The following is a 12,407-nucleotide window of genomic DNA, read 5'->3' on the forward strand; positions in this document are numbered from 1 at the left end:
CTGTAAATAAAAGCATGAAGGAGCAGAATGGTAGCTAAATGTTAGTAGACAATAACAAAAAATGTAAATTAGCAAAAGAGAAGCTAAATGCTAAAATCAGAAAATAAAGTAGCTAAACATGGCTCAACTGAAGATAAAAGGATAAAGGAGCAGAATGGCAGTTAAATGCTAAAATCAGAAAATCAAGTATGAGGCTAAACTGTAGTTAAAAAGTTAAAGGAGCAGAATGGTAGCTAAATGTTAGTAAACAATAACAAAAATGTAAATTAGCAAAAGAGTACCTAAATGCTAAAAGTAGTGTCACTTACAAAAATAGAATGAGATTTTTTTTATTTATTATTATTTCTGAAGGAACTAACGGGAACTCACTGTTGTCCTCTGGGACATTTTATTTTTAAATAAAATTAATTGTTTTGAAAAGTGTAAAAGTTAGCACAATGGGATGGGGTGAATTAGCACAAAGTAGGCAGAAGTAGTTTTAGTCAAAAACTTAAAAATAAATAAATGTACGGTACAAATTATAAACAGTAAATAAAACATTGTACCTGACTGTGTTCAGCCTCAGAGAACGTGGCTGTATAAAAGTACAAGTAAACACGAGTTACATCACATAAAAGCAAAGATAAGTTTGTAAACACACAAATGAAATTAAAGAAGTCAAATGACTGACGCGTGTCGTGATGAAGTGGCTCATTTGGAAACCGCTTTGTGATCAGGTGAACCCTGACCGACGTCAAGGAGCTGTAAGTTCCACATGTTACCTGAGAGCCGTGACGCCACCGAGGCTTTTAAACTGAAGGGGCCACCTGCTCCTTCACAATCGTCTTGGGATCAAATGTGACGCTAATAACGTTCCTTCAATGGTGGACTTCATCAGTTCCACTTCGGCTCGTTGTTGACGAGAGAGACGGAGGAACCGTTCATTAAAAAGACAAAGACGAGGCCCCGGAGGAAAGTCTGAGCAGCCTCTGTTTTGTTCACCTGAATAAAACGTAAAAAAAAAAAATACATAAACGTTGTAGCTGGGACTGAAAAATGAATATTTAGCTATTCTAACTTGAAATAACTTAATCAAATGCAGCTAAAGGAGCCACGTTCTCACAAAAAGAGTTTGAGTGTTGAGTCAGTAAAGCTAAAGGAAGCAAAACACTAGCTAAAGCCTAACATAGTAAAATGCTAGCTATAAGCTAAAAACACCAATTCACTAGCTAAAAACTAAATGTAGCAAAGGCTTAAAAAATGTCAGCTAAAAGCTAAAAGTCGCTACACAGCTGAAATAAGTAGCAAAGGCCAGTTAATGTATTAAAAGGCTAGCTATGAGCTAAAGGCATCAGAATAATTGTTAAATGCTGAAAGCAACAGAATAGCAGCTAGAAAGGGCCAAAAAAAGCTAAAAGTTTAAATTATTGTGTAAATGTTCAACTTAGCAAAGGGCTGACTAAAAGCTAAAAGCACTAAAAGGCAAGTTAAAAACTGAAGTAGCAAAAAGGTTGCTAAAAGTTATATCAAAAGGCTAGCTGAAAGCTAAAATAGTAAAAGGATTGCCAAAAGTATCAAAACAGAAATTAAAGCTAAATGTTGCAGAAAATTAGCTAAAATTAGCAAGAACAAAAAAAAAAAAGTTAAAAATACCAAAGTTCTATCTACAAGCTAATTGTAGGAAGGGGCTGGCTAAAAGCCAAAAGTACCAAAAGGTCCGTTAATGAGTTAAAGGCCATAATGGCTAGCTTTAAGCTAAAAGTATCAGAATAGCTGTTAAATGCTGAAAGCAGCAGAATAGTATCTCAATAGGGCCAAAACAAGCTAAAAGCATAAATTACTATATAAAAGTTCAATGTAGCAAAGGGCTGACTAAAATCTAAAAGCAACAAAAGGCAAGTTAAAAAGTAAAGTGGCAAAAAAGATGCTAAAAGCTAAACACACCAAAAGGATAGCTGAAAGCTAAAGTATAAAAGGGTGGCTAAAAGCTAAAGTAGCAAAAGGGTTGCTAAAAGTATCAAAACAGAAGTTAAAGCTAAAAGTTGTAGAAAATTTGCTAAAAAAAAAAATGCAGCAACAACAACAAAATATAACTAAAGCTAAAAATACCACATTTCTAGCTACATGCTAATTGTAGGAAGGAGCATGGCTAAAAGCCAAATGTTGCAAAAGATCATTTAAAAGCTAAAAGTTTCAAAATTGGATCAAATGGGAGCAAACTGGTAGCTCAATGTAGAAAAAGGCTGCAAGCTAAAAGTAGCTTAAGAAGGCAAAAGCAAAGCAAGTCTGCCAAATATGTATTAGGGAACAATGTATTCAAAGAGATTCCAATCTTAATGTTTCATCATGGGGAAATATTTGTAAATAAAGAAAAATGTTTAGAAAAGTATAAAAGTTACAGAAAAAAATGCACGGCACCCATCGGCTGAATGAGCCAAATGTTTACATACACTAACAGCTAAAACAGCACAGTCTGCAGATATAGATGTCAGAAAAATAAGAACAGGTTTATTAGTAAAACTAGAAGCGTTTTTTATTTTAAGAAAACGAGACTTTCTACGACCACGCCTCTTCTTCTTTCAGATCGCAGGTTTCTGATCGCCAACGCCCAGATGAAGAACTGTGGGATCATCTACTGCAACGAGGGCTTCTGCCAGATGTTCGGCTTCACCAGAGCAGAGATCATGCAGCAGCCCTGCACCTGCCCCTTCCTGGTCGGTCCCGGCACCAAGAAGAACGCCCTGGCCCAGCTGGCCCAGGCTCTGCTCGGGGCCGAGGAGCGTAAGGTGGAGATCCTCTTCTACTCCAAAGAAGGTGAGACGAAACAAACAGCTGAAACACGCAGAATCATCTCTGAGTCGGTTTGCAGCCTCTCGTTTCTGTCAAGAACCGTCTGTCCGCCATTATATCTGTCCCTCTGGACAGCTTGACTGTCATGGGGACAGTTCTCAGAGTCCTCCATCTGTCCCACATCTGTCCCACTTCTGTCCCACTGATGTGTTCAGCTTCATAACGCACACCGTGATCCCTTCAATATAAAACATCTCATTTTATAATCTCCAACTGGGTGAACGCTGAGCATTTTCTTTCCCTGTTTTTAGTTTCTTCGTGTTCTTGAGCTCTAAGTACATCAGAACAATTTCAGCTGTTTCAGTCATGCCAGTATCAAAAACTTTAGCTTGTTTGGGTTATTTCAGCTATAATTTTTGGGTTTTAACTTTTATTTAAAAAATTTATTGAACTTTTATGTTTTTTCGTCTCATTAAAATTTCATAAAATCTTAACACTTTCTTCATTTTTAGCTTTCAGCTACTGTTTTGCTAGGTTTAGTTTCAAGCTACTGTTCTGAATATTTTAGCGTTCAGCTTCAGTTTTCCTGCTTTTACCTTTTAAATACTGTTTTGCTAGATTAGCTTTTAGCTACTGTTGTGCTGGTTTTAGATTTAATTGTTGTTGTAGTTTTGCTTACTGTAGCTTTTAGCAACTTTTTTTTTAATCATTTTAGGTTCCAGCTACTGTTTTAATGATTTTAACTTTTAGCTTTGGTTTAGCTAGTCTTAGTTTTATCTTGTAGTTACTGTTCTGCTAAATTTACTTTTCAGCTTATGTTTTCCTGCTTCTTTTTATTTTAGCAACATTTTTGCTTTTCTTAGTGTTTAGCTACTATTTTGCTAGATTCACTTTAAGCTAGGGTTCTGATAGTTTTAGCTTTGAGCTACTGTTTTCATGGTTTTAGATTTGAGCTACAGTATTTCTAGCATTAGCTTTTAGCTACTGTTGTTCACACTTTGTTTTCTATATACTATTTTGCAAATTTTAGCATTTAGCTTCTATTCTGCTTGTGTTAACTTTTAGCTACTTTTTAACTAGGGTTAGCCTTCAGCTACTGTTTTCTGATTTTAACCTTTATTCTTTACTTTAATCTGATTATCTTAACCCTAACGTCTCAGTTTTAGCTTCATTAGCTCTGTCTTTACGCAGACGATGCTCGTTTTTCTGTTATTGTTAAACGCCTGTTGATGGTTTTGGCCCCTTCGGCCGTCATTAAGAAGTCTTTTAGGAAACAACTCGGAGTTACTTTTTAAAAGTCCGGCCTTGTTGATGAATTTTATCTTTCACCACTGAGGCAAACAAACGCAGGACGTAAACTCGGAAACGTTCACCGTCGACACTCATACACAGACACGCTGAACTCCAGGCGTGCAGTCTGCTGCACTGTTGTCATGGCGATGAGTTCATCAGGCCGCTCAGATCCACCGAGCATCTATTTGTTTTATCTCCTGCATCGTAATGCGCTCTGAGGCTGACCGAGCAGCGAAATGAGTGAACAAATGAGATGTGATGTGATTCAGCTCAGGCGGAGTGTGTGTGTGTGTGTGTGTGTGAGGTCCAGTGTGTGTGTGAGGTCCAGTGTGTGCGTGTGTGTGTGTGTGAGGTCCAGTGTGTGTGTTTGCACACTTGAGCCTATTTCCTTCTATTTTTAGCCCACTGATGACAGAAAGAAGTTAGACCTGACTGAAATGTCACAGCTGTGCTCCTGTGGGGGTATAGCTCAGTGGTAGAGCATTTGACTGCAGATCAAGAGGTCCCTGGTTCAAATCCAGGTGCCCCCTGGAGCGCACAATAAATCATTTTCCTCTCCACAGGGATCTGCCTCCCATGCCGAGTGGACGTGGTGCCGGTCAAAAACGAAGAAGGCCTCGTCATCATGTTCATCCTGGACTTCCAGGAGCTCATCGATCCGTCACTGAAGAAGTCCGCCTTCAGGCAGAGGGTCGCCCAAGGATGGCTTTACTGTAAATCCTCCTTTAAAATCAAACTCCGCCTTTTTATCAAGTTTTACTGTTGTTTTGTTCAGCTGTAATCACAAAGAAAGGATAAACGTTCATTGTAGCTCATTTGAAACTGACTGAGCTGCTAAAGCTCAAAGAAGCAGAACATTAGCTAAAGGCTAAAATAAGCTAATGCTAGCTAAAGTAACTAACTTGTAGAAAAAAGTTCAAAGTAGCAAAAAGCTAGCTAAAAAACTAAAAGCAGCAAAACAGAGCTAAAGCTAAAATAAACAACATGCAAGCTAAATATAGCAAAATGCTAGCTAAAAGAAGCAGTGGATTAACTTTTATGCAAAAAATGTTAATTAGCTAAATGTTGATAAAAGTAACTAAACACTAAATGTAAAAGTGGCAAAAACCTAGCTAAATGCATGAAATGGCTATGAGTTGCAAAAGGCTAGCTGAAAGCTCAAAGTAACAGCAAAAAGCAAACTAAAACTAAAACCAACTAAACAAAAGCTAGAAGCTAAAAGTAGCAAAATGATACCGAAAAGAGCATGGACTTTGTTGATACCTAAAATAGATAAATATTTGCTAAAAACTCAAAGTAGGAAAATGCTAGCTAAATATAACAAAACGTTAGTAAAAAGTGAAAGTAGCAAATGGTCAGATTGAAGTATTAAAAGCCTATCTAGAATCTAAAAGTAGCAAAAGGCTAACTAATAGTAGCAAAAGGATAACTAAAAGTAGCAAAATAGTAGCTAAAAGTGGCAAAAGGCTCGCTGAGGCCTATAAATAATGGAACAAACTAGCTAAAAGTTGTAAAACAAATGCTGGAAGCTGAAAGTAACAAAAGGATAGCTAAAAGGTGTGAAGCACTAGCTAAAAGCAGCTAAATGTTAGCTAAAAAATAAAAGTGGTAAAAGGCCAGTAAATGTAGCAAAGGGTTAAGGAAAAGTAATAAAAAACTATCTAGAAACTAAAAGTAGCAAAAGATTAGCTAAAAGCAGCTAAATGTTAGGTAATAACTAAAAGTAGGAAAAAAATCTAGCTAAATATAACCAAAGGTTAGTTAAAAGTGAAAGTCGCAATTGGTTAATTGGTTAAAAGTAGCAAAATAGTAGCTGAAAGTAGCAAAAGGATAGCTAAAAGTTGTGATGCACTAGCTAAAATCAGCTAAATGTTAGCTAAAAACTAAAAGTAGTAAAAGGCCAGTAAATGTAGCTAGCATGCTTGAAGCTATAAGTACCAAAAAGCTAGCTGAAAGCTAAACATAGCAGCAAAAAGTTAGCTATAGCAAAACAACAACTAGAAGCTGAATTTAGCTAAAGGAGAGCTAAAAGTAGCAAAACGCTTGCTAACACCTGAAGGTAGTAATAAAGATAGCTAAATGTAGCAAAAGGAAACCTAGCATTTGCACACAACACTGATAATAGCTGTCCTTGGATCAGCTGAAGGTTTCTCCTCTGCAGGTCAGAACCGCAGGCTGAAGATGAGGCTGCCGGTCCTCCACTCGCTGAGACGTCCTTCGCTCTCCAAAGATCAGTGTGAAGGGGTGGTGGTGGACTACCTGCAGGTGAGGCGGTGGGACGGATGAGACAGGACATGACGAGGACAAGCGGACTGTTCTGCGTCCAGTTTTTATTTTTACAGCCGAGATTTCATTGATCATTTCTGCTGCTCTGCCTCCAGCAGCTGTTGGAAACTGAAGGACGTTTCTCAGCTAAAAACAAAACAGCAGCGGGGAGACACGGCCGATCCAGAATCTGTCTCCTCTCTTCTGTTTAGATTACTCTCGTGTTTTAAAGAATCGAACGTGGCGCGGTGGCACTTCCTGTTAATATTCACACCGCTTTATAGAGACGGGCGAATATGTCTGTTGGGACGGTTGGAATTTACAAGTTTTTAAGGAAGTCCCCTTGTTTTCTGTTTCAGCAACTTTTCCCTGAGGCACAGAACAGTCGTAAACACCAGGATGTTTAAAAGTCAGAACACGTGTTGAGCGCTTCTGCTAATCTGACATAATTTTAGGGATTAACCACAATAACTGCAGATTTAGCCCCTCTGTGTTTCGCAGCCAAACAGTGAGGAGGTTCCTCTGAAAGAGTTTCGGATCCCCTCCAAGGAGAGCTGCATGCAGTCTGAGACCGAGGCTCTGATTGAGCAGGACCTGGACCCCCCCTCCCCGGTGGCCCCGTCCTTCACCAAACGGCGCTCCCTGCTGACGGACCGGTTGGACCCCAGCATCGCCTTTACCCGGGGGTCCATACCTCGGAGCTGCTCCAGGGAGAGCGTCCGCAGCCTGAGGCGCGCCTCGTCTCTGGACGACATCGATGGGATGAGGGCGGACTGGAATAGCCAACCAGGAGACCCCAGTGAGTGTCCCAGTATCGTCCAGTGGTTCCCAACCCTGGACCTTGAGGAACACCCTCCTGCATGTTTTAGTTGTTTCCCTGCTCCAACACACCTCATTCAGTGATTTAATTACTTCCTCAAGTTCTGCGGAAGCCTGTTAATTACCCGTTCATTCAAATCAGGTGCAACTAAAACATGCAGGATGGTGTTCCTCAAGGACCATGGTTGGGAACCACTCTTTTAAACCATAAAATTTACTTTGGAAACATTCTCAAATGTTGCAACCGTCTAACCAAAACATAACCTCATGCTTTTGTTGCCTGAATTTTATTTTTTTTGCAGATTCTTCTTTCTTTGCCCTTTATTGGATACTTTTAATTTAACTGTATGTAAACAATAGTTTAAAAGAGGTCGGTTTGAAGGTAACGATTTGTATAAAAGTGCTGCAGAATTCGAGATTTCTGTTTAATTTACTGTACCCAGTAATACTAATAAAAAGAGATCTGAAAGAGATTTGTGATCTCAGTGGGATTTGCCAGGTTAAATAAAGGTTAATACATAAATAATAGTGTGAATGCTGCATTCACACTATTGTGATCCTGTTTTCATTTATTTTAGTTGTCCCTATTCTGTACATTTTTTGGCATCTTTCTCGTTCCGCAGTTTTCAGCTATTTCAGCAAACTATTTAACATTCAAAATGTTCAGCTCCTTCAGGAGAAGGGTGCTCTGACTTTTGGTATTGGTGCAACTTTAGCCTTTTGAAATATTTAGCCTTTTCTGTCTTTTTTCTTTCATAGAAAATGATTTGAGCTTATTTTAAATCCTTCAAATCTTCAGATCTGTTTACCACCTTTTACTGCTCCTTCCACATTTTGTTCTGCTTCAGCTTCTTTCAGCTTCCTTGTGCAAATTTAAACTATTTTTTCAGCTACTTTCAGCTGTTTTTCATCTGTTTGTGCTCTTTTCAGATTCTTTCTGCTTACAACAAAAGTTTTGGTCTTCTTTTAACTTCATTCGGCTAATTTCAGCTCGTTATGCTCATTTCAGCTTATTTCTGCAAGTTTCAACCTTTTCTGCTATTTTAGTTACTATTTAGCTGTTTTATGCTAACTTTAGCCTTTTCAGCTAATTCCTCATTTTTTGCACTTGTTTCAACCCTTTTCAGCCTAATTCAGCAAAAAATGTGTTCACTCAACTTCCTTCTGGTAATTTAAGCTTATTTCTGCTTTTTAGCTACTTTTCAGATGATTTTTGCTCATTTCAGCTTTTTTCACGCTATTTCTGCTTCTTTCAGCCTAATTGGGCACAATTGTACTCTCTCTACTATCTTCTGGTATTTTAAGCATCTTTCTGCTGTTTTATCTACTTTTCAGCTATTTTTGCCAATTTCAGCCTTTTTAAAATAATTTACTAAATTTTGTGCTCATTTCTACCTTTTTAACCAAATTCAGCAAGTATGTGTTCTTTCTGCTATCTTTTGCTAACAAGCTTGTTCTTCCACTTCAGCTACATTTCAGCTGTTTTTCAGCAAGTTCTTCAGCAATAAGCATTCACAAAGCATTTTCGCAGGAAATACAATTCCTCTAGTTTATTTTATTTCCATGTTGTTTATTTGAGGCAGACAGATCTGATGGATTAGTTGAAATGTTTTGTTTCTACAAAGCTAAAATATGCTTACATTTAATTTTAGCTGCTATTTTTTGCAGATTTAGATCAGACTATTACATAGTTTTAACTATTTTCTTCTTTCTCTCGTTGTAGATCTGAAGTCCAGCGCTCTGAGCTCCACCTCGGACTCGGACCTGGTGAGGCACAGGACCGTCAGCCGCATCCCTCAGGTCACCCTGACGTTCGGGTCGGACCGGCTGAGGCCTCCTTCACCCTCAGAGATCGAAATCATCGCGCCGAGCAAAATGAAAGACCGCACCCAGAACGTCACGGAGAAGGTCACTCAGGTCACACAGGTGAGATGTTCTTCAGCTCCTCAGCAGGTAAACGAGCCTCTTTCTGAAGGTGAAGCTCATCTGGTTGGACGAGGTCCCGTCACGCAGAGTTTTCGTTCTCATCTCGATGTGTGAAGATGCTTGAAGACAGCCGGAGGGTGAGAGTGTGAAACAGTAATCTCACCAGCAGTGTGACTCAACAGCTGCCACCATCATCATCATCATCATCACACCCTGAATCTTTTCCACACGACGGAGAAAAAATAAACTCTGGAAAACACGACAGTCTTAAAACTAAACATGCACAGTTTGAAGATCCCATAATAAATCATCATTTCACGCAGAAGGGCAGCTGGGCTTCACACTTGATGAGAGTTTTCCTCTTTGAGTTTTGTTAAAACATTCAATTCTCTTTGGAAAACATTCTTTAAAGCCTAAAGGTGAGTGTCCGCAGAACAGATGCAACTTAAAATTATAAAGTAATCTAAACGAGTCGCACAGCTCGTCAAACTCTTCGAATCTGTCGCAAAACGAAACGTTTTCGTTAAACCGATAATCTAAATTATTAAAGATATATTTCGTCACCATACAAAACACTCATTGATCAAGTAATCTAACTACTTTTTCATGTTTGTATCATTTACATTGATGTGTTCATCTGAAAAGATAAAAGAAAACCAATTAAATAAATTAGACCAACACGATTACAGCACCAGCAAGAAAAATACTAAAAACAGTCCCTCGTTTGCAAAGCATCATGGGAAAAGCGTTCCTGCGTGCTGAATCCATCCCTGCACAGACGCTGCATCGTCGCAGTCCTTTACCTGATCGGTGTGTTTTCAATCAGCACGCTCGTGTTTACACCTGGAGGGCGTCTTTACCGTATTTTTCGGACGATAAGTCTTTAATTTTCTCAAAAATCAACAGAGACCCTTATAATCAGGTGCACCTTATCTATGAATTCTGGTTGTGCTTACTGATTTTATGTGTTTATTGTGAATGAGATGAATAAATTTGACTTATCTGATTGTTTTGTTTCGCTTAAAGCGCCTTAAAGTCAGAAAAATATGGTAATTATTGAGTTCATAGGTGTGCTCATAAGACGGTCGTCGCAAGAAGAAGAACTATTTCAGTTTAAAGTAGATAAATGTGTTTAGTGTGAGGCTGATTGCGCTTATATTTGTGTAACTCTGGGCTGAGTGTAAAGTTTTGTTTTTTGTGGAAAAATCTTTATTTTAGTGTGTAGGCAATTGTAAAATAAGTTTAAAAAAACAAGATGAATTTGACCGTTTTTAAGCAGATTTTGTCATTCTTTCTTGTTGAACACACTTCAAAGCTTCCTCTTGTAACATACTTCTGTAATCGTATGATTTTTATTTTAAAGGTGCCTTATAATTGGAGATTTTTATTTATTTATAGGATCAAAAAAAGCGTCTAAATCTAGTCTTTAAATAAAAGTTAAGACAAGAATGTGAATAGGTTTTAAAACTTCGAACGAACTAAACTACAGCATCTTTCTCCACAGGTCAGAAAATGATTCGTTGTGTTGTTTATTCCAGCGTGGGGCCTTTTGTTTGTGTTGTTATAGCGTAAAAAAAGAAGTTTTTGTTCATGAAAGTCGGGGTTTCATTGATCTGAAGGACTGTTACATCTGAAGACGGAAACGCTGATCTCATATTTTTCTTTTTTGCTTTAAAGTAGTGACTCTTTTCTCCCCGTACAAGGCTGCATCAGATAAATAAGTTATATATACATATATATATACATATATATCTTCTGAAGATTTGTGTGGCTGTGTCGCCCATCAGACGTAATCAGCCTGAAAGTTTAGGCTCATATTTAATAAAATGTGCTTTTCTTTAGTTCTGGATCCATTTGCAGAAAATAAACATTTAGATTTACATAAATTACAGTAAACCAAGCTGGATAATTGGGTTTACTCTTCAAATCTGCATTTTTCTTGGTTAGTCTCCAACAGTTCGTCTGTTTCTGCTAAATTTGCATCCAATTTGCACGTCGCCGTCTGCTTCGAGCCTGAGGTCTCACCTCGTCCTGACAGGGGAAACCGTGATGCCAACGGAGCCGAAGAACCCGACTGCAGAACGTTTCACTTCTTATCCGGGTTCTGAACCGGCGTGGTGGTTGTGTTTGGACTTTGTCCACCGTCTGTGAGGTTGGCTTCAGTTTCTGTTGTTGATCCTGGAGGAGGAGGCGGTTGTTGCAGCTATCTGTCTGACGGATGTTCCTCAGCTTCAGACCACACACAGTGATCCTCGAGTGTGTGTGTGTGTGTGTGTGTGTGTTGTTGACTTGCAGCTGTTTAAAAAGGTAATGAAGTTTAAAAGCTTGTTTTCAGTCCAAATAAATTGTACTATGAGTCATTAGTTAGTTAGTTCCTCCAGTTTAGGAATACTTATTTAAAGTAAGTTTCTTGGTTCCAATCACTTAAATTACAATAACATTTTAAATTTATTTTTATTTTTGTTTCTTTCATACAATTCAATTCAATGCAGTAATACTAAAAATAATATAATAATAATAATAATATAACACCAACGCCATAATCCCCTCCAAGCTCACCACACTGGGCCTGGAGAGCTCCATCTGCTGCTGGATTCTGGACTTCCTCACCAACAGACCACAGGTACACCTCAGGGCTGTGTCCTCAGTCCACTCTTGTACTCACTAGTTACACGTGACAGTATCGCCAAGCACAGCTCTAACGTCATCCTCAAGTATGCTGATGACACCACCATCTTGGGCCTCATCACCAACAATGACGAGAGCGCCTACAGAGATGAGGTAAAATCACTGACCAGCTGGTGTCAGGAAAATAACCTCTCTCTAAAAGTCAGAAAAACACAGGAGATAATAGTGGACTTCAGGAAACAGCGTGGAGGTCAACACTCCACCATCTACATAAACAACACTAAGGTGGAGGAGGTCAGCAGCTTCAAGTTCCTCGGCGTTCACATACTGAGGAGCTGTCCTGGACTTTACAAACAGACACTGTGGTCAAGAAAGCCCGACAAAGACTCTACTTCCTAAAAAGACTAAAGAAGTTTGGTACGAACACCAGCATCCTCACCAACTTTTATAGGTGCACCACTGAGAGCCTGCTGACAGGCTGCATCACAGGGTGGCACCAGTCAGAAAGCTCTACAGAGGTGGTGCAAACAGCAGAGGACATCACTGGTAGCAGTCTCCACACCATCCAGGACATCTACCACAGCCGATGTCTGCGTAAAGCACGCAGCATCATGAAGGACCACACCCACCCAGCACAAGGACTCTTCCATCTAGTCCCCTCAGGCAGACGATACAGGAGTCTGTCATCATGTACAAAAAGACTCAAA

General features: G+C 39.0%; 1 protein-coding gene and 1 non-coding gene across 2 annotated transcripts in view; both read left to right on the forward strand.

The window, feature by feature from the left end:
- kcnh6a (potassium voltage-gated channel, subfamily H (eag-related), member 6a) overlaps positions 1-12,407 on the forward strand; it is a 35,993-nt gene that overhangs the window by 2,694 nt on the left and 20,892 nt on the right. Inside the window, exons 2-6 of the mRNA XM_037688724.1 lie at positions 2,563-2,793; positions 4,626-4,775; positions 6,224-6,327; positions 6,829-7,138; positions 8,870-9,072. Coding sequence (XP_037544652.1) covers positions 2,563-2,793; positions 4,626-4,775; positions 6,224-6,327; positions 6,829-7,138; positions 8,870-9,072 — 998 coding nt within the window. The remainder of the gene's footprint in view (positions 1-2,562; positions 2,794-4,625; positions 4,776-6,223; positions 6,328-6,828; positions 7,139-8,869; positions 9,073-12,407) is intronic.
- Positions 4,521-4,592, forward strand: trnac-gca. The gene has a single exon. It is a non-coding gene; the product is annotated as a tRNA-Cys (tRNA).

Source organism: Nematolebias whitei, chromosome 15 (assembly GCF_014905685.2).
Source record: "Nematolebias whitei isolate Nwh7 chromosome 15, NemWhi1, whole genome shotgun sequence".
Taxonomy (NCBI): Eukaryota; Metazoa; Chordata; class Actinopteri; order Cyprinodontiformes; family Rivulidae; genus Nematolebias; species Nematolebias whitei.